The sequence below is a fragment of the Neltuma alba genome, unplaced genomic scaffold (genome assembly GCF_004799145.2).
Source record: "Neltuma alba isolate B1F8T4 unplaced genomic scaffold, ASM479914v2 tig00011902_pilon, whole genome shotgun sequence".
Taxonomy (NCBI): Eukaryota; Viridiplantae; Streptophyta; class Magnoliopsida; order Fabales; family Fabaceae; genus Neltuma; species Neltuma alba.
This window is the reverse complement of record NW_021636500.1, coordinates 153,380-175,915: the sequence shown is the minus strand read 5'-3', so window position 1 is coordinate 175,915 and position 22,536 is coordinate 153,380. Positions and strand designations below refer to the sequence as shown.

Here is a 22,536-nt window from a genome sequence, read left to right as displayed (position 1 = left end):
AAAGCAGAGAAGAAACGAAATGAAGACATTTATCTCCCCCGTCTTCTCAAGTTATATCATAAGAAATAGTGTCAATCGAGCATTAAAGTGACAGATGAAAATGGCAAAAAATGACAAATAAATGTGCCTAGTAAATATTGTGGGGAGCTACGAGCTTTAAATGTACATTAACATGTGTTACAATAATTTACACTTTTCTTACTCAAAAAATTTGTTGAAAAGAAATCTTTATTCACTAGAATGAATATTTTTATCGAAGGATCAGAAAAATATTGAGTACCATATAATTAGAAAAATTATCTTGTTAGATACGCCGCCCTGCGTTGTTCAGTAATTCATATTGAACAAAAGCTACTTCACAATTACCATAATGAGCATCTATTATAAAAATCCACATAAGCTCCATTCAAATTAAACTCAATGAAATATAACATCAAATATGTCTCAAAATCCTCCAAGTGGCAGCCAAAAAAGAAAAAAAGAAACAGACAAAAAAAAAAATTAGCGCTTTCCACCACCTCCCCCAAGCTTGGGACCTTTAGGGGCAGCACCCTTGGGAACATTTCCTTTCCCTTGTGCTTTTTGTGCCTTGGCCATCACTTCGGCCTTCTTCGCTTTCTTCTCGTCCTTTGTCTTCTTGATTCTTTCTTTAATCTCACTGCATTACACATTCAGATAATTAGAAGATATATGGCAACGTAACTTTATGCCATCCAATGAAAACAAAAGTCTCAGTGAGGAGCAAGGGATACACACCGAAGGGCAGCTTCTCTGGCAGCATCTCTGACCTCTGGTTTCTCGGTTCTCTTCTTCTGGATCACTTCCAGAGTAGCACCGACAATAGACCTTGAGTACGGCTTTTTGGTGGCGCGACGCCTCTTCTTAACAGCTTCTTGGGCAATGTCCTGCACACACCACATGCACAAGCAAGAATCATGCATTAAATCAATGAGAGATCAGACATTTCAAACAGTTTCACAATACAATAAGCAAATACACACATTTCGTTTATGTGCTTAATTCTGATTTCTCAGTGCAGTAAACATTCAACACAAGCAAGAAGTCACCTATGTAGAAACCAATAATTTTTTATGATCTTAGATTTATACATGTTTTATTTAGATATTTTGAATTCTTTTAGAATCAAGGAAATTTAATACGTGGGATTGCTATAAGTTAAAAGGTTGAGTAAAAGTAACGGTAATTTTGATGATAGCAATACCTTCTTATGCTGTTTCCTGTACATGGCAGTCCAGGTGAGCTTTGACGGCTTCAACCTGTTGTGGAAGTACCTTTTGCATTTTGAGTTTGCAAACAGAAAGACCTGATAAAAATATAAAAGGAACCCATTTAGTGAACAATAGGTCATCATATGAGCCCTGAAAATGGAAGATTGATCCTACTGAAGTCACCTGAGAATCAGATCGAACGAATCTGATGCCTTTCCCAGGGTAGATCTTGCCCCCACTAAATCGACAGAGCTCCGTCCTGATAAGCCAACATCAAATACCAGTTACAATAATCAGAAAAATGATTGCATGTTCTTATTATGATGGGAAAAATAAAATAAAATGATGCTTGGTTTGCAATTATACTCGGCAAGTAATACTGAGTTGTGCAATAATAGCAGTACCGTTCAATCAAAATCAACTCATCATGGATAAACAGATAATAACCACAACAATCACAGTTCAAAGCACGAACTCTTTTTTTTATCAAAACAGCAGAGAGGCATGATTGGCAAGTGAAGTAATTATTGTCATCTCTTCAATGCCTATCGCGTATGGACCTGCTCGTAGCTTGGGAAAACAGAAAACACAGGAATTTGCAATGGATCGAGCTGGATGGATCAAAATTTTCTAAATGTTGAGAACTAATCTTTTAACAGACTAATTTTTCACAGGGAAAGAAGTGGTCGATAATTCAATTTTTCATTTCCAGTGTTTCTAACAAAAGATGTTTTAGATCCCAAGTAAATACGAGCATGTTCACACATGACTATACATTTTCCATAATGCTCGATCGAGAGTATTGCACTAAGTTTCAGAAATGAGTTCATCTGGAATCTATTTTTCTACAAAAATTTTCAAAACGAGGGACGAAAAACGAGAGAAGAATTTCAGATAACAGTATTCCTAGAGATCATGGTTCAGCAAAATCTCCTGATTATGCATAGCGCGCGCACATATCCGAGAGATGAGATAAGAAAAGCAAGGGAAAATTGGAACTGACTTGAGAACCATTGCGGCTGCTGGAGATTGCCCTGTCTTCGCCTGTTGCTGCGAGAAACCCTACAATATGAATGTCGCGGACGATAGGGTTATATCTGAGGACAGAGGGTTATATCAGAGATAGAATGCGAAATTGACATTGGGCTAAGTTGGGCCCATAAAAGAGAAATAGAAGCGGACATTGGGCTAAATCGGGCCCATAAAAAAAAAAGGGAAGTGGACATAGGGCTAAGGGCGGTATATGGATCTCTTATCTGATTTTCCCCTTTTTTCAAGGGAATTTAGGGCTGGTATATTTTACTTTTGTATTTTTTACGTTTTTAAAACAGTTTTGTTGAGTAAATTTTTCGAACAAATTTTTGTATTATTTGAATATTTCGTTCGTTTGTTTGAATTTCTTTTGGATCTTAGATTTTAGATTTAGAGTTAAGATTTTTAATTAATTCCCTCTTTTCGGTTGGTAAGACGGATTAGTATCAAATCTGCTGCAGATTTTAGATTATTTTATTTTATACGGATATTATCCTCTTCATGTGTAGATTTTTGACTTGCTCTTCATGTATAGATTTTTTTTTTTCCAACCAAAAAAAAGTTCCAATTTTTTTTTTTTGTAAATATACGAATCAGGAGCAGAAATGTAGAGATAATGTTCATGAGTTTTTTTTTCTTTTTTTGGAGGAAAGGTAAAATGATATTTTAAAAAATGAATATTATATAATATAACAAGCCATAGAAATGCGGCATGTAAGATTTTCAAAGGTATGCTTAAAAACAAATAAAAATTCATCCATCTATTGCTTTTTTGTTCTATGTCATTTTATTAGGAAGAGCATCAAGTATCAAATATTAAAGTAATAGAAGAAATAGGTAAAAGAAAAGTTCTGAAAGTCCGTTTGGTATGCTGGAATTATCAGATTTATAAATTGATATATAAATGGCTATTGCACAACTACTATGAACTGGGATTAAGATGGAATTAGAATTAAAATTCATACTTTTGAGATGTTTTGATATGAATGAATTAGACTGTCATAAATAATCCTATTTCATTAAAAACGATGGAGGGGGTGTTTGGATAGAAACCAAACCATGGTTTCAGAAGTGCTTTTACGGATTACGAAGTAAATATGTGGAGGAGGTTACCTCGTTTTGCGGAAAAGTGATTCTGAAACCGTGGTTTTAGTTTTGCCAAACACCCCCGGAATTGACGTCTCCGGAGAGGAGCATGGAATTTTCATATTTATATGGAATTGATGTCTAAATGACTATTATATCCTCAATAACAACTTTCTAAGATCATTATGCCTCTTCGATCCCCTATTCTTCATTGTCTTCTCCGTTCTCTTTTCCAGTGAGCCGATGGTGGTAAGCCATGATTTGATGGAATTCTTTTTTAAAATAATTTTGGAGGGTACTTTAATATTAAAATATTTGAAGTATGCATAGTAGTTGAATTTAAAAATTAAATTAGATTTACTCATCATATCAAATATCTTTTTAAAACTCATCTTCATATTTATCTCCACGTTCATTTATATTTCTATTTTCATCAAGAGCTCCTCCATCATTCCAGACACGAGACCTTGAAGTTTGCGAGTCAACTTGCGAATTGCAGATTATGTTAAATAATATTGTTATAATATTTATTTCGATACAGATTAAATTTATTTATATTTAATATAATGATATATATTGTTAAAATATACTAAATCTCAACCTTTGGAACTACGGAGAAAAATGGAAAAGAAATTAAATGAAAACATTCACCTCCTTTGTCTTCTCAAGTTACATTAAAAGAAATAGTATCAATTAAAGTATTAGAGTATTAGACTCAGATGAAAATGGCCAAGAGGGCAACTAAATGCACCAAAATCCTCTAAAAAAGAAACAGACAAAAGACGGTTCAGCGCTTTCCACCACCTCCCCCAAGTTTAGGACCTTTAGGGGCAGCACCCTTGAGAACATTTCCTTTCCCTTGTGCTTTTTGTGCCTTGGCCATTACTTCGGCCTTCTTCGCTTTCTTCTCATCCTTCGTCTTTTTGATCCTTTCTTTAATCTCACTGCATTACACATTCAGATAATTAGAAGATATATGGTGTAACGTAACCTTGTGCCATCCAACATGAGATCAAAACAAATGTCTCGGTGAGGAGCAAGGGATACACACCGAAGAGCAGCTTCTCTGGCTGCATCTCTGACCTCTGGTTTCTCAGTTCTTTTCTTCTGTATGACTTCCAGAGTAGCACCGACAATAGACCTTGAGTACGGCTTTTTGGTGGCGCGACGTCTCTTCTTCACAGCTTCTTGGGCAATGTCCTGCACACACCACATGCACAAACAAGAATCATGCATTTGATCAATGAGAGATCAGACATTTCAAACAGTTTCACAATACAATAAGCAAACACACACATTTCGTTTGTGTGCTTAATTCTGACTTCTCAGTGCAGTAAACATTCAACACAAGCAAGAAGTCACCTATGTAAAAAACATTTTTTTTTTATGATCTTAGATTTATACATGTTTTATTTAGACATTTTGAATTCTTTAGAATGAAGGAAATTTAATATGTGGGATTAATATAAGTTAAAGGTTGACTAAAACTAACGGTAATTTTGATGATAGCAATACCTTCTTATGCTGTTTCCTGTACATGGCAGTCCAGGTGAGCTTTGACGGCTTCAACCTGTTGTGGAAGTACCTTTTGCATTTTGAGTTTGCAAACAGAAAGACCTGATAAAAATATAAAAGGAACCCATTTAGTGAACGATAGGTCATCATATGAGCCCTGAAAATGGAAGATTGATCCTATCGAAGTCACCTGAGAATCAGAGCGAACGAATCTGATGCCTTTCCCAGGGTAGATCTTGCCCCCACTAAATCGACAGAGCTCAGTCCTGATATGCCAACATCAAATACCAGTTAAAATAAGTAGAAAAATGATTGCATTTTTTATTATGATGGGGAAAAAAATAAAAGGATGCCTGGTTTGCAATTTTATTCGGCGAGTAATGCTGAATTGTGCAATAATAGCAGTACCACTCAATCAAAATCAAGTCATCATTGATAAACAGATAATAACCACAACAATCACAGTACAAAGAAGGAATTTTTTTTTTTTAATCACAACACCAGAGAGGCGCGATTGGCAGGTGAAGTAATTCTTGTCATCTCTTCAATGCCTATTGCGTATGGTCCTGCTCGGAGCTTGGGAAAACAGAAAACACAGGAATTTACAATGGATCCAGCTGGATGGATCAAAATTTTCTAAATGTTGAGAAATAATCTTTTAACAGACAGATTTTTCACGGGGAAAGAAGGGGTCGATAATTCAATTTTTCATTGCCAGTGTCTCTAAGAAAAACCGTTTTATATCCCAAGTAAATAGGAGCATAATCACACATGACAATACATTTTCCATAATGCTCGATCGAGAGTATGGCCTTAGGCCTCTTTCTGACTTAGAAGAAAGTCCCTTTTCGACAGGGCATTGCACTGCACTGAGTTTCAGAAACTTCTCGTTAACTGTTTGGCTTGATGAGTTCATCTGGAATCTATTTTTCTCTAAAAAGTCTCCAAACGATGGACGAAAAACGCGAGAAGAATTTCAGATAACAGTATTCCTAGAGATCATGGTTCAGCAAAAGCTCCTGATTATGCACAGCACGCACACATATCCGAGAGATGAGATAAGAAAAGCAACGGAAAATCGGAACTTACTTGAGAACCATAGCGGCTGCTGGAAATTGCCCTTTCTTCGCTTGTTGCCGTGAGAAACCCTAGAGTATGAATGTGGCCGGTGATAGGGTTATCATTTTATAGATACCGCAACTTTTTTCGTTTTTAAAAATAAACCCGTACTCAAAGGCGAAATTGAGATTGGGCTAAGTCGGGCCCATAAAACAAAAAATAGAGGTGGACATGGGCCTAAGGGCTGCATATAGATCTACTATTAACAAGGGGAGCTAATTTTACCCTTTTTTCGAGGGTATCTTAGGGGTTGTATGATTTTACTTTTGTATTTTTACGTTTTTAAAACAGTTTTGTTGAATAATTTTTGAAAAAATCGCAAAAAAATTATTGTTGAATTTCAAAATTCCAAATCAGGAATTAGTACAAAAATGTATTGTCATATGCTTTTTGAATGCAGTTATTTTCTTTATGAGTATAGTAACCAATATTTATTTAGAATTTTGAAATTCAACATCACTTTTTTGGGGATTTTCTCATAATTTTTTCTAACTACTTTCCGTATTATTTGAATTTTTATTCAATTATTTGAATTTATTTTGGACCTTAGATTTTAGATTTAGAGTTAAAGATTTTTAATTAATTCCTTTTATAATGGTGTGGAAACTGGAAAGCTAACGACTATAATGTAAAATCCGTTGCCGATTTTAGATTATTTTATTTTATACGGATATTATCCTCTTCATGTATAGATGGCTATCCAAGGTTTCAATTTTTTTTTTTGGTAAATATACGAATCTGGAGCAGAAAATAAGTATAATATAGACAATGCTCAATGAATATTATTAAAAAAAATGAAGATATGTATATGTACACACACACCCATATATAAAAAAGAAGCTACAGAAATGCCCCATGTAAGATTTTCGAAGATACGCTTAAAAACAAACTTTTCTATTCTATATCAGTTTATTAGGAATGGTATCAAATATCAAATATTAGAGTAATAAAAGAAGGGAGAATAACAATTTACAATGAGATTAGGAAAGAAAATAATTACTAAAAAGTTCTAATAACAACCTAAGCAACGTGTAATCATAAGTTTTAAAATAAAAAATAAAAATTTTTTAGACTTATTTTGTAATTATTTTTTTTAGAACCTCATTATAATTCTCTCTAAAAGAAATAGGTAAAAGAAAAGATCATAAAGTCTTTTTTTTTTTAATGATAGAAAAGTTATGAAAGTCAGTTTGGTATGCTGGAATTATCAGATTTATGAATTGATATTTAAATGGCTATCACACAACTACTCTGAAAAAATTCATACTTTTAGATGTTTTGATATGCTTGAATTATCTATGGAGAGGATCATGGAATTTTCATATTTATATGGAATTGATGTCTAAATGACTATTATATCCTCATTGGCAACTTGTTAAGACCATTACGCTCCCTTGGTTCCCCACCCTTCATAGTTTTCTTCATCCTCCTCTCTCTCTCTCAGGGAGCAAAACATTGGGCTAAGTCGGGCCCATAAAACAAAAAATAGGGGGCTAAGGGCGGTATATGGATCTACTATTGACAGGGGACGCCAATTTTGCCATTTTTTCAAGGGTATTTTAGGGGTTTTATGATTTTACTTTTGTATTTTTACGTTTTTGAAACAGTTTTGTTGAATAATTTTTTCTAACAACTTTCCGTATTATTCGAATTTTTCGTTCAATTGTTTGAATTTATTTTGGATCTTAGATTTTAGATTTAGAATGACGATTTTTAATAAATTCCCTTTATATAGGCGTGGAAACTGGAAAGCTATGCTGACTAGTATAATATAAAATCTGTTGCAGATTTGAGATCATTTTATTTTATAAGGATATTATCTCCCAAATTTTTTTTTTTGTAAATATACGAACTTGGAGTAGAAAATAAGTATAACATAGACATAATGCTCAATGAATATTATTTAAAAATGAATCTACATATATATATATATATATATATATATAAAAGAAGCTACAGAAATGCCTCATGTAAGATTTTCAAAGATATGCTTAAAAACAAACTTTCTGTTCTGTATCATTTTATTAGGAATGGTATCAAATATCAAATATTAGAGTAATAGAAGTAAGGGAGGATTATAATTTACAATGACGTTTTAGGAAAGAAAATAAGTATTGAAAAGTTCCAATAATAGCTTAAATAGTTTGTACTGACAAATTTCAAAATAAAAAACAACAATTTCTGAGATTTATTTTGTAATTATTTTTTTAAAAATCTCATTATAATTCCCCTTAGAAGAAATAGGTAAAAGAAAAGCTCATAAAGGTTTCTTTTAATGATAGAAAAGTTCTGGAATTATCAGATTAATAAATTGATATTTAAATGGCTATTACACAACTACTTTCAACTGGGATTAAGATGGAATTGGAATTAAATTTCATACGTTCAGATGTTTTGCTATGCTTGAATTATCTATGGAGAGGAGCATGGAATTTTCATATTTATATGGAATTGATGTCTAAATGACTATTATATCCTCACTGACAACTTGTTAAGACCATTACGCTCCCTTGGTTCTCCACTCTTCATAGTTTTCTTCATCCTCCTGTCTCTCTCTCTCTCTCTCACTCTCTCTCTCTCAGAATTGTTTTCACAAATCCCGCAAGTGTTGCCACAGGTTATATGCCTTCTGACCCGTTCACTGTTGGTTAAGATTCTATCCCTAAGAGCAAGCCCGGGGAAGGTGCGTATTCCATGGCTTGACAGAGATTTTTTTTTTTTTGAAAAAAATAATTTTTGAGGGTATTTTAATATTTAAATTTTTAAAAATATGTATAGTTTAATTACAAATTAGAGTAAAATACATTGACTTCCTCTCAATTTTATCTAAATTACAGAAACTTTCTTATATTTAGAAAAATTATATACAAACCTGTTTTAAAATTAAAATGTATGTCATACAAACCTTTCTTATATATTTAAGATTTTATTTCCATCCATTCAACTACTTGTTAACTGTTAAGTTTGAGTTTTAAATTTTTATTTGGGAAAACCATATTGAAGGTACCTATACTTTCTCTCAATTTTTAATTTGGTACCTATGTGTTTTTTTCTCTTTAATTAAACATTTAATTTTATCTTTTTAGCAATATTAGCTCTTATAACTTTGTTCTATTGATATTTTTAGTCTCTACATAAGGATTAATGATGTTAATAGAGAAAAAATAAAGATTTAGTTAAGAACAAAAAACACATAGGTACCAAATTGAAAATTGAAAAAAAGTATAGGTACCTCCAATATGGTTTTCCCTTTTTATTTTGATCAAAATATCCCTCCTTAACATAAACATTATTTCATCATTAATATCTATAAAAAAAAATTTTTGATGCAACAAAAAATAATTATAATACATGTATTTTCAAACTTTTTAATATGTTATAAAATTTATTAATTTTAATTATATTATAGAATTATATAATTTTAATTGTTCATGAAATATTAAACTTATTTAGGTTTCTTTTAAATGGATGAAAAATATTCTAAATAGTTATTTTTTCATCATATAATATAATATACATTATATGAGTTTGTAAAATTATGTAAATTATTTAAATTTAAAATTTAAAATTTTAAAAAAAGCGTGTTGCAAACATTTATAAGTGATTTGATCAGTTATATATTTATTTAAAGAATTAATAAAATTTCCATTCCATTTTTTATGTTTATATTAAATAAATTACTTAATTTTCTGTCTCAATATGATAAAAATATTAATAAATAATTATTTATAAAAATAAAAAATCAAATTAAGGAAAAGAAAAAATCTTAATTTTTTTAAAAATAGTTCCAGCTAAAATTTACGGATTTAATATTATGAAAGGTAAATTAGTAAATAAAAAGCATCTCAACATAAAAAATTTAAATTAGATTTTCGTACTTATGTCAAATATCCTTTTTAAAACTCATATTCATATCTACACGTTTATTTCCATTTCCATTTTCATCAAAACCTCTTCTGCCATACCAAACACAAGCCCTTGAAGTTTGCTCCCGAAAATTTGCTATGAAGGTCATGGCCTCCGCACGTTTATTCTGTTATATAGCTACATTCTTTGTAGAGAGAATTAGAGAGAAGGATCAATATGGAGTGATATTTAAGGAAGAGGACTATAAAAATTAAAATTATTTAAAAGGACCAAATATTCAAATATAAATTTAAAAATACTACATTGTTTCTATTTAAGCCTCCTACATTTTCTCCTATATTTTCTCCTATATTTTATTTTTAAAACTAATGCGAATTAATAAATTTTACTAAATTAAATACGGTTGCTCTCAAAATTTACAACTTACATAAAAATCAATTAAAAAATACTCAAGTATTGTTCAATCATGTAAAAATTAAATTTTTATTTTCTTTATCAAAATTTAAAATTTTCTTTATAAAACCATCACAGACTTTCATTGAAAATAAAAGTTAAATAATTTGATTAAAATTTATATTATTATATAATTTATTACATAAATAATTTTAAAAATTTAAAGAAAATTATTTCATTAAGTTTCTTAACATTACATGAATTTTTTTATTTTAAAATCTGATATAAATTTCTTATAAAATAAAAATAATAAGTAATAAAAATTTTCTTTGAATTTTTTAAAACCATGTATATAATAAATTATATAATAATCTAAATTTTAATAAAATTATATAATTTTTATTTTCAATTTTAAAAATAAAATTTTAATTTTTTATGAGGAAAATAAAAATTAAATTTTTTATAAATAAACAATGTTTGCATATTTTTAAAATTGACTTTAACGCAAATTGAAAACTTTGAAAGAAATCAGGTTTAATTTAGTGAATCTGTTGATTCGCATTAGTTTAAAAATAAAAGGGATAATTAATCCACAGTTTCTTATAGTTTTAACTAATTTTGAATCAGGTCCTTATAGTTTTTTTCCTTTTTATCAGGTCCTTATACTTTCACCTGTTTTTAATTAGGTCCTTGTATTTATTTTTCTTTTTATCAAGTCCTTATAAGTTCACTTTATTTTTAATTAAGTCCCTGAATTTTTTATTCTTTATTTTATAAATTCTAATAGTACTATTATATAAACATAAAATAGTATATATTATTTAATATTAGTTTATAAAAAATAATATTCTAAAGATATTGAATTATTATAATGATTTTAATTTTTTCAGAAAAAAATTAATTGTTCTAAAAAATTTTCCTGAATTAATTAATTCTATTACTTTTTTATTACATAATTATTAATTTAATTTAATTATTAATATTTTATATTCAGTATTAATCTATTTAATTAAGCTTATATTTAATTAATAAATAAAAGTTAAAACTACATGGACCTGATTAAAAATTTAGTGCAATTATAAGGACTTAATTAAAAGAAAAATAAATACAAGGACCTAATTAAAAAAAGGTAAAAGTATAAGGACCTAATAAAAAGGAAAAAAATTATAGGGACCTGATTCAAAATTCGTTGAAACTATAAGGACTTGCGGATTAATTAACCCAAAATAAAATATAGAAAGAAATATAGGAGAAAATGTAGGAGGCTTGAATAGGGATAATATGGTATTTTTAAATTTATGTCCTAATATTTTGTCTTTTTAAATAATTTTAATTTTTATGGTCCTCTCCCATAAATATCACTTTCTATTAGTCTTTGTCTCTAATTCTCCCTTCTTTATATTTCTTTCCAACAAGGAATCACATTGTAGATTTAATTTAATTTTTTTACATTTTATATAATTTTTTCTTATATTAAATACAAAAGTAATAATAAAAAGGTAATTTTAATAACTCACTTTTTTAAGTAAAAACATAATTTGTTATTTAAGAAGTTATAGATTGAAAACTTTAAACTGTGGCTATCCAAACGGAATTTCAATAGCCGATATCACATCAAAGTGAAAAAGCGTATCTGAGGATCCAGCTCCATGACTACTGTAGCAATCTTCAACAGTAAAAGTTGAGGGCTTGAATATCTTGAAAAAAAAAAAGAAGCAAACCTATTTAGAATAGTTTATAAATAACTTTTCAATCAGGCTTTATAAAATATAAAATATAAAATAGATATGGGATAAGGATTTTGTCCTAACTTATGCAAAAAATGTTTATAAATAATTTCTAATACCATGTCAAACAAGGCCAAAGTACATGTGTGAGTTATAGTTAAAAAGAGTAACATATAAAAAAGGTTTTTTTAGAAAAGGGTTTTTATGTAAGGAATGTCCTTTCTCACACAGGACAGCTATTTGTCAGCAATAGTTTGGATGAGATTTTCAATTTGAAATTGGAGTTGACATGTTTGAGTACTTAAATTGATAGTATTGTGGGGAGGGGGGAAGAAAGACTATATCTCAAATTGAGTGGCTGGGCATTTGCAGAAGGAAAACAAAATACATGGAATGGAATGAATTCTTTTGCATGAGATGTGGGGTGCTGTGTGATCCAAATTAGTCTTTTAAAAATTAATTTACGATATAAAAAATAACTATGTGAAAAAAAAATTATCTCAATTTGTATAAAAATATTTTTTAAAATGATTTTTAAGTTTCCTGAACTCCTAATATCTAAATACTACTTCACAAGGATATAAAAAAGGTAATTAAAAGTAGTTTGCATGTTAAAATGGCAAAAAATCATTATTTCTTTCTCTGATTACCTCCAATTAAAATCAATCTATCTTAATTACTAGTTTTAATTGTATTTCTTATATTGCCACGGTCTACCTTGCGGTTAATAAGGGCATTTGTGAAAAAGAAGAATTATTTAATGCTATTAACTATTTTTGCAAATTAAATCATCTAACATTTAGGACAATAAAAACTTTCTAGAAGATGTCTTATACTCTTATACTCCCTTGATATCCTATTTAGAAGACAAAGAGAAAGGGTCTTTTTTTGTTCTTATTTATAACTAATGCTATACATATAATGTATCCTCCGGGGATAAGCAATTAAAGTATAGAATACATATAAAGTTAAAAAGTTATTATATTTTAAGATAAAGTTGATAGTTTTAAAATTTTTCTTACTTATGATAAAAACATATTTAAAAATTTGTATAAATAGAATTAGGGGGTATCAAGGGTAGGGGGAGTATATTTTAAGAGGCCATGGAATGTCTAGAGTATATTTGGAAATGTGAACGTGACATGGTTTTAGTTGATGTAGAAAAAGAAGCATCATATAAAGTCAGGTGAACAAATTAGAAGTTCACTTCTTTGAGTTAAAATATGACATCAAGTTCATATATTCATTTGATTGTAAGGGTTACTTAATTAATCTAGATATAAGAAAGTTGAATAAGTTTTTTAAGTCTTATAAATGTGACATAATTTTTTTCAAAAATCCCTGTGGAACAATAAATTATGAGTAAAATATTTTGACCTTCCTTACATTTTGCTCTAATTACATGAATCTTTCTTCTATTTTAAAAACATATATTTAAGTCCAAATCATTAATTTTATTAAGAATATTCTAAAAAGACACATTTTTAATTAAAATTTATATTAAAATAATTTTTATTTATCAGTTTACTCTTCATAATCTAATTCCCTAAATTTTGGTTAAAAAGTTTTAAAGAATTTAAATTTTTTCTGTTTCCTTAACTTTATTGTTTATTTTTTGCAAATAGTTATTTGCTTAATGTTTTTATGATACTGGGATAGAAGATAAAGTAATTTAGTTAATATAGACAAAAAAATCTTGAATGAAAATTTTGTTATTTCTTTAAGTAAATATATAATTGACTAAATAAGTTATAAATGTTCCAAACAAATTTTTTATTTAGAAATTTAAATTATAAATTTAAATGATTTCTATAATTTCTCAAACTTAGATAACTTATATTATATGATAAAAAAATGTATTCATTTTATTTTCTAGCCATTTAAAGAAACGTAACAAATAAGTGTGGTTATATGTGATGAAGAATTAAAATTATACAATTTCATACTGCAATCAAAATTAATAAATTTTATTACATTTTAAAAATTTTGAAAATTTACAAATTTTTTTGTTGTGTCAAAAATTATTTTTTGACAAATATAAATGTTTAAATAACTTTTATGTTAAGAAAGTGTATTTTGATAAAAAAAAATATTTTAAATGTCAATCTTAAAGGTCAACTAACGATTAGATAGATGAAAATGAAACCTCAAATATATAAAGGTTGTTTGTGTAACACACATTTTAATTTCAAGAGAAGTTTATATATTTTTTCAAAATAGAGGGGGATATTTCTGTAATTTATTGATAAGTCAGCTAAATTAGTTTGAAAATAAGTGATAAATATTATAGATAAAATGGATTAATTTTTTTTCATATTTAGGATCAAAATCATCTTTCTACCTAGATCATATATTTAGAATTGGGTTTGTGTGTGTATATCCTCATTATTGCCCAAGGTATCCTCTCTTTTCTGGTCCAAACAAAATCATCTTCTAAACTATTTACGGCGAATCTACACCTTATTTTACCTAATCTCAAATTAGAAGATTAGTGATGGAATATAATTACTTGAACTAAATAACAAAATTACAAAAGTATCTTTCATAAACCTATGAAAGTACTGCTCTAGTCATACTCACACCCCTATCAAAGATATCAAGTTGCGGCCATTAATGGGGATATTATGAGCTCTCCCATCATTTTCTCCTATGCATCAATATAACCTTTTTTGTTCGCACATCTATTTCAATTTCATACTCTTTTTTTATGAAACATCTATTTCATACTTTATTAACGTTTGCTTTTCTTCTCTTTATTTTTTCCCCTCCTTTTGTCTTTGCATCCAACTTCTTGTGTGTTTGTGTCTGTGTGTGTTTTTGCATTTTAAATTTAATTTACCTCTGCCGTATATGCTTGCCACCAATTTTATCATTATGAATAAATTTTATATAATGGGGTTACTATTTTTTTGGCCGGTGGGATAATATTGAATAAAATTATATTTCCTGGTCAAAAAAATAAAATAAAAATATATTTAACATTATATAAGTTTTTACAATAACGTTTTCAGATGGTCCCTACTCCCTATTATAGGAGCATCTTTTAAAGGCAATTTTTGTTTTCCAATGTAAATCATCAACTATCTCATTAATTATTTTTCTCTTCATTTTACTCTTATTATTAATTGAAGTTCAAAGTTGTATCATTTAAAGAGAGGCAAAATTGAAAAAAAAATTCATTAATTTAAGACAATGTCATTTCTTGGTATCCTGGTAAAAAGAAAAAAAAGTCATTTCTTGGTATGTGAAAATTCATTAAAAATACCATATGAAAAACAGACGGACAGTTACTTAAGTACAACTATGAAACAAGTGCTTTAAAGTGTTTTTGCCCATATTATTTCATATTATATATACATATATGAGAAATTATTTAATTACATAAAACTTCTGTTATACATCATCAAAATCACATTTCTTCATAACGTTTTGATCTTAAAAATGCTTGAATACATACAAAGTACTCCTCTTATAAGACCTAATTAATTAATTTAAATAGATTAAGAGTGTTAGTTAAATTAGTTAATATAATACTCCTCTGGTCCTTATTATAAGACCCAATTTGACTTTTTATTTGGTCCTAATTATAAGACCCAATCCATTTTATCTCTTATATTTATGCATTTTTTTCAAAGATAATCCTTCTAATAATGATAGTTTTAGCCAATATACTTAATTAGCAAGGATATTTTAAGAATAACAACACTTATTTATTATAAATAATCAACTTAACTTACTTCCTTAATCTCCTCAAATAAGTCAATTAGGTCTTATAATTAGGACCGGAGGAGTATATATTTTTTAAAACACTATAAGCATCTTTCTTAATCCCCTCTCTCCTTATCATACTTGATTATTATTGGGAGAATATCAATATGATTAATTCAATAAAAAAATTGATAAACTGAGAAAATAGGTCTTACAATAGGATCAATATCAACTCTCCAGTTATGTCCTATATATATATATATATATATATATTAAGGACTAAAAGAGTATAAGACTTATAACTCTTACGCATATTCATACTTTGGCGTAAACGCTTAATTTGCATGCAGAACATATATCATTGAAGGTTGTCCAAAGCAAAGACGAGAGTGGACATAAAGAGGAAGAAATTAAATATCGTTATGCAACCACGAATCACTCATGGATATGGAGAACAAAAATATAAAGAAATAATGATCCAAGAAGAGTTTAAAACTTCGAAGAGAATAAAGCATTGCAAGCTTGAATGAATCAAGGGCCACGAACTTCATATAGGTATGAACTTTAGGATGGAATCTTTATGTTAAACTCTGATGGATGTATGAATGTATGTATCTTGTATTATTGGCTTTAAATTATTTTAAATCAAAGCATGCATATTAACTTTAAAAAGAAAAGTGATGTAGTTTTGTTCTTCTTTTTTTTTTTTTGCAGAAAAAAATTATAGTTTGACCCTTGATCACCAATCATATCATATCTCACAAGCTGTGAAAATGTTAGGAAATGACATTTTTTTTATTTAAATTGATTCATAAGTTTTTGAAAATTATTCTTTTCACTTAAAGTGGAGTTCATCAGGTGGAAAAATTTGTGAAACACTCTTGAAATCCAAGTATTGAGATGTGAATTTTACACTAAATCAACCTTAACCTATGGTTACCTTCTCAAAAATCACGTATTAGATACTCCTTCATTTATATTTAAGGCATCTTTAACTACCATTGAGCAATATACTTCTTCTGGTTGGTTCCTCTTATGGACAACCGCACTAAAAATCAAAGAAAAATGATTAAATTATTAAATCTATTTGAAAATGAAAAAAATTCTAAATTTATCCTTTTTTAAAACCATACATGACATCATACGGAGGGGCAAAAAAATTGCATTGAACATTGAATAGAAACAATTTTTTTAAAAATATAATTTCTTTTAGAAACTATAAGCAACGGAACAAGTAACTGATAAATTAATCTTCTTAAAAGTAGGTATATTTCAAGGAACAAGTAATTGGTTAATGTTCTTAAAAGTAAATATTTCGATGTTTTTTAAGTATACGCATAGCCTTATGGGAAGGAACCAAATGAATGAGAGGGTAATTATCTTATTTTTCATAGGGATTTTTGGGATAAACACAACAATGAACATTTGCTAAATATCTGAGAAATTGAAACATAAAACCTTAAAAATTATGCCTTATTGCACTAAATGGAGAGATTAAAAATTAGTCTCCTTTTCTTTTTCATCCTATTACGTAGTTCCTTTAATCCTAGCCTGCATCGATCTTTTATTTTTAAATGAAAGCAAAATAAAAATTCGAATAAAAAAGTGTCTAAGTTAGTTAAGACAACTAAATTAATTTAGGGAAATGATGCATTCCCCAAAAAGAAAATAAATAAATAAATAAATAAATTCTCATTAGGCAGGCACACTGCTTGAGATTTAATTAGCATAATGTTAATTAATGAATTAATTAGTAATATCTTCAACAATAAATTTTGGAATGAATAATAGCCCAAAACTTGACATAAAGAGTCAAACTCTGACATTTATATATACACAGACAGCTAAGCTAACCACTGGCTGTGGAACAAGAAAGCTTATAAATCTCTCTCAATTCCCAGCACAGAGAGAGAGAGGGGGGGGGGGCAGAGAGAGAGAGAGATGGGCAGTGAAAGAAGAACAAGCATTTTGATTGTGGGGTTGATTGGGCTCATTTGGGTGTGGCCATTATCATTATCGGAGAGAACTACTGAAGAAGGTGGTGGAGTTGTTCTTCATCATCATCATCATCAGTCTGGAAGTGGAAGCAGCGAGAAGCTGAAGAATCAATGGCGAAGAAGACCGTCTTCTTCATCTTCATCGCCGTCGCAGTCGCCGTCGTGTGATAGGTATGAAGGAGAATGGGTGAAGGATGAATCGTACCCTCTGTATGATTCGTCCAAGTGCTCTCACATTCGCAAAGAGTTCGACTGCTTCAAGTATGGCCGCCCCGATCGGTTCTATCTCAGTTTCCGGTGGCAACCCTCCCACTGCGACTTGCCCAGGTAACCGCCATTATCAAACAAAACAACTTCCTTTCTGTTATCTCTTTATCTCTTTTCTTTTCTTTATTTATTGTTTTAAAAATGCTTTTTAAAAAATTACAATGCTTTTAATTATTTTGAGGATTTACTTTGAATATTTTTTAATTATTATAAAAACATTTTAAAGTTCAAATAGACCCAGTTTATTTGTAATTCTCTGTCCATTCTTTTATTTCTGAGATTGAAATTTAATTCGTATATATGGTTGTCCCATTGGAAAATCTCGCAAAAAAAACACTTTAAATTGCTAAATCCTATGATTCTCGCAAAAAAAAAAAGAAGGTATTAATTGGCCCAAAAAAGTATAGTATATAAAAAAAAATAGATACATTGGCTTTAGAGGGTAAATAATAATATGATTATATGTTTAAAAAACAGTTATGATATGAATTTAAAGAAATTAAAAAAAAAAGGAGGGAAGTTGGAGACAATTATTAATTTGTTGACCACAGTATGACATAGAGAGAGGTTAGTTGACACTTGGAATTGCAAATTCATATCATGTGAACCCCACTTTTTCGTAGTTTGGTGCTATAATCAATAATAGCCTGTGCTAGTAATTACCAATATAATCATTAGTAATATAAAATATAAAATTTGATAATTTATTTACAAATCAGTGTAACTAATTTAAACAAATTTATATATATATATATATATATATATAAATCGCCCCGTGACAAAAAAGTTTTCTGCTTGGGACATGCTTTGGCTGTATCACGTGTTCGGCTTTATACGCTAAAGGACCATAAAGATTAGGTTCACATGCTTCCCCAACATTCTCACACCTCACACACTCACACACACACGCACGCACACGATAGGAAGACAACAACTCCAAAGTCTAATATAGGAACAAAATTGAATGAATCTTTGTGGGACCCACAATCCAAATATGCCTGCATAAAAGCCTGGTCACATGGTGTGTGATTACATACATTTTCTTTTTAAAAAAAAATTTAGATGATTTGAGTCTGAGGATTTATTAAGATCAGAATATACCTCCAAGCTTGATACTTACAGATTATTACTAACAAAATTTTTATATCAGCAACGAGATTCAAACTCATAACTTCATAGATTATAAGTCGACTCTTTACCAATTGAAACAACTTTTGTTGGTCACACACATTATGTTAAATAAATTGCAGAAAACTATTGGAAATTTAGAATTTCATAATCTTTTTTCCTTTAAGATTTAATCATAAATTATTTTTTAAAATATAATGTTATTTTAAACTAATTCGTAAAAATTTTTCGAAAAAACCATAGTTAAGGTGATTATTTGAAATATACTTCATGTTTAAAACCGAATAGAGTACTATTTATAAATTATATGTTTTACTATATACTACCTCCGGTCCTTAATATAAGACCCTATTTGACTTTATTTGGTCCTAAATATAAGACCCCTATCCACTTTGTCTCTCATATTTATGTATTTTTTTCCAAGATAGTCCTTCTAATAATTATAGTCATAGCCAATATAGTTGATTAGTAAGGATATTTTAGAAAAGACGATACCTATTTATTACAAATAACTAACTTAACTTCTTTCCTTATCTCCTCAAATTAGTCAACTGGGTCTTATAATTAGGACCAGAGGTAGTACTTTTATAGTAACTTATCTAACATAAGTTAGTATCTTACTATTAGAGCCCTTCAAAAGATTATATGAATATATCGCAGACGCATATTTCACTAAGAGTCCAAGGTAAGTTGCAATTTTTATGGATAGTATGACTTTTTATACATTTTTTATGTAAATTTTTTGTGAAAAAAGTAGTAAAGGACAAAATATTATCTACAAAAATTCAAAAAGATACGGTGCAATTTAAGTCAAATTAGGTAGGATTGGTGGAGCTTCTTTATTTCATGCTCATCAAACCATGTAAACTCTACTAAATCATGACCAACCAAATTGCCTTTTGTTTTAAATAACACAACTAACAGAGCCACTTTGTCAACACTGTTACTTATCTTGAGACGTGAACAACTTGTACAACTAATAACAACAAAACCTATCTTCTTCACGTTCTGAACAGAACAAAACTGTGGTCCTTGCAAACCAAAGGCTCTTGCTATTCATCACATGTAAATTTATTATATGTTCTAACAATGCATAAAACTTAGGTCAAATTACTTATAACTAATAAGTTAAGTTCTCCAACCACACTTGTTTTGCTATTCTTAGTTGTTAAAGTGCCTATGTATACTTGGTGAATTTGACCTAATAGATATGAGCAATTTAATTTAAGCGTTGTCCTTTGACAACACACACGTGTATGGACTAATGAGATTGTGTAGATGCATGTTTAACATTAACTACCCAACCTCAACCCAAAATAATTTCGTTAACGATGAAACCTCCAGCTGCAACTTGTAATCAGGAATCTGTGGAAGATTTGAATTAAAATGTAGTCACAGATGCATGAACATTTTGTTTGTTAATTGAAAAAAAAATACTGATGTTACAGATTTGATGGGAAAAGCTTCTTGGAGCAAATGAAGGGGAAGAACATAATGTTCATTGGTGACTCACTGAGTCTAAACCAGTGGCAATCACTAGTGTGCTTGCTTCATTCTGCAGTACCTCAATCAGCAACACTCGAGCAGACCAATGAACCTATCACTAACGTTACTTTCCAGGTTCCCGAGCTATTTTCACACTTAGATACATTCTATATATGAAAATTCCATCCACTTCTTTTCTATATTCAAACTTATGCAAATCTCTCTTAAAGCCTAAATATATAACTTAACTGTGGCTTATCCCGAGTTTTGCTATAAGGTCAGAACTTATTTCTATTTTCAAAACCTATGCAAATTTTCACTGAAAAACAGGCATAACTTACATGGCCTCGTTTAAGTTTTGTTGAAATTACACAGACCTTTCTTTTATTTTTAATGTAAGTTTGTATGTATTTCAAAATCAAAGAGGGGGTATGCGTAATTTCAACAACACTTCAAGGATATTTGCATGATTTACCTTATCTTTAAGAACTACGAAATTGCAAGAATTACCACATATTGATGAATCAGAATTGTCATTTATGTTTGTGGGTCAGAGTTATTACGTTAAAATTTCAAGCAACTGGGGCTCCTCCTGCAGGAATATGGTGTTTCTGTTAGTGTGTTTCATTCTCTGTACTTGGTTGACATTGAAGAGGAGCAGATTGGTCGAGTCTTAAAGCTTGACTCACTCAAGAATGGAGATATATGGAAGAACATGGACGTTTTGGTCTTCAACACTTGGCACTGGTGGTACCGTAGAGGCCCAAAGCAACCGTATGATTCTACAAACTCCTATATAACTCAATACACCATTAGACTATGACTGCTAAAAGAGGATTTGAGTACAAGGCACATCTCTCTTTATCAACTTTGAGTTTGCTTTTTTTAACTGGGTTCGAACCCCGGGTCCCCGCCCGGGGGGGGGGGGAGAGGTGCTTCCAAACACACCTTGCCAAAAAAACAGATAACTTCAAAATTCCAGAAGTTGAAAAAATACATAATCTATGTCAGCATGCAAAAAATAAGAATAATATGGACATTTTCTGATGCAGATGGGATTACATTCAAGTGGATGGCAAGACACTCAAGGACATGGATCGCATGGCTGCATTTCAGAAGGGCCTGACAACTTGGGCTAATTGGGTGAATGCAGAGGTAGATACAACCAAAACCAAAGTTCTTTATCAAGGAGTTTCACCTTCTCATTACAAGTAAGTTTCACATGACTTCTTGTTATAAACCTACTTCAAAGCTGCAAGTTCAGTTTTAAGCAACATACTAACTTAAGCTAAATATGCGACACATAACATAGTGGATCAGAGTGGGATCACCCAGAAGAGACAAACTGTGCAAAGGAAACAGAGCCAATGAGTGGATCAACTTACCCCGGTGGTTTGCCTCCAGCAGCATTTGTAGTGATGGATGTGTTGAAGACAATAACAAAACCTGTTCATTTCCTTAACATAACAACTCTGTCACAGCTGAGAAAAGATGCACACCCTAGTTATTACAATGGATTCAAAGCCATGGACTGTACCCATTGGTGTGTTGCGGGGCTGACAGATATCTGGAATGAGCTGCTTTTTGCAGCTATTACCAATTGAAAGTGAAGACAAACTATTGAGGGATAATAGGGGTAACTATACAGACAGATGATAGTTCAAATTTATTTACAGTTGGTCTCCAAAACATAGAATACAGATTGAGTGATTATGGTCAAGTTTTTGGCTTGTAGATGTTTCATATTGCAGAGGCAGTAGACTACAAGAACAATTATTCTTGTCAAAAATTCAATCTCAATAAACTGAGAAAGCTGAAACAAGAATTTATATGCAACAGCAGTTCTATATCATATTATCCTTCTCAAAATATCGTCTCATCATCATTCTATACACTAATGCGAGGCAATATAAACGGATGTTTGACACAAGTTACGATATAACATGTAATTGCGTGCTAAGAACCTATATGAGATTTGTTACT

General features: G+C 29.9%; 3 protein-coding genes across 3 annotated transcripts; 1 reads left to right on the top strand and 2 right to left on the bottom strand.

Moving 5' to 3' along the window:
- Positions 1-341: 341 nt before the first annotated feature.
- Positions 342-2,764, bottom strand: LOC114719283 (60S ribosomal protein L24). Its single transcript, XM_028904761.1, has 6 exons — positions 2,747-2,764; positions 2,233-2,291; positions 1,413-1,488; positions 1,223-1,324; positions 757-905; positions 342-658 (listed from the first exon to the last, which is right to left on the bottom strand). Exons 1-6 carry the CDS (start codon positions 2,762-2,764, stop codon positions 502-504), a joined length of 561 nt encoding a protein of 186 aa, XP_028760594.1. The 3' UTR covers positions 342-501.
- A 1,216-nt stretch (positions 2,765-3,980) lies between these two features.
- LOC114719301 (60S ribosomal protein L24-like) lies at positions 3,981-6,030 on the bottom strand. The gene is made up of 5 exons (XM_028904786.1): positions 5,952-6,030; positions 5,053-5,128; positions 4,863-4,964; positions 4,399-4,547; positions 3,981-4,291 (listed from the first exon to the last, which is right to left on the bottom strand). Exons 1-5 carry the CDS (start codon positions 5,960-5,962, stop codon positions 4,135-4,137), a joined length of 495 nt encoding a protein of 164 aa, XP_028760619.1. The 5' UTR covers positions 5,963-6,030; the 3' UTR covers positions 3,981-4,134.
- Positions 6,031-17,586: 11,556 nt separating this feature from the next.
- Positions 17,587-22,389, top strand: LOC114719309 (protein trichome birefringence-like 41). The gene is made up of 5 exons (XM_028904797.1): positions 17,587-18,000; positions 20,517-20,688; positions 21,152-21,327; positions 21,606-21,764; positions 21,866-22,389. Exons 1-5 carry the CDS (start codon positions 17,618-17,620, stop codon positions 22,155-22,157), a joined length of 1,182 nt encoding a protein of 393 aa, XP_028760630.1. The 5' UTR covers positions 17,587-17,617; the 3' UTR covers positions 22,158-22,389.
- Positions 22,390-22,536: the final 147 nt, after the last annotated feature.

Excerpts from the sequence above, each read along its gene's own strand:
- LOC114719309 (XM_028904797.1), top strand. The coding sequence starts at position 17,618 with ATGGGCAGTGAAAGAAGAACAAGCATTTTGATTGTGGGGTTGATTGGG. Across the intron at positions 18,001-20,516 it reads TCCCACTGCGACTTGCCCAG|ATTTGATGGGAAAAGCTTCT; the intron begins GTAACCGCCATT and ends CTGATGTTACAG. Across the intron at positions 21,765-21,865 it reads GTTTCACCTTCTCATTACAA|TGGATCAGAGTGGGATCACC; the intron begins GTAAGTTTCACA and ends CACATAACATAG.
- LOC114719301 (XM_028904786.1), bottom strand. Across the intron at positions 4,965-5,052 it reads TCGTTCGCTCTGATTCTCAG|GTCTTTCTGTTTGCAAACTC; the intron begins GTGACTTCGATA and ends TATTTTTATCAG. Across the intron at positions 4,548-4,862 it reads ACAGGAAACAGCATAAGAAG|GACATTGCCCAAGAAGCTGT; the intron begins GTATTGCTATCA and ends TGGTGTGTGCAG.
- LOC114719283 (XM_028904761.1), bottom strand. Across the intron at positions 906-1,222 it reads ACAGGAAACAGCATAAGAAG|GACATTGCCCAAGAAGCTGT; the intron begins GTATTGCTATCA and ends TGGTGTGTGCAG. Across the intron at positions 659-756 it reads GCCAGAGAAGCTGCCCTTCG|TGAGATTAAAGAAAGAATCA; the intron begins GTGTGTATCCCT and ends TGTGTAATGCAG.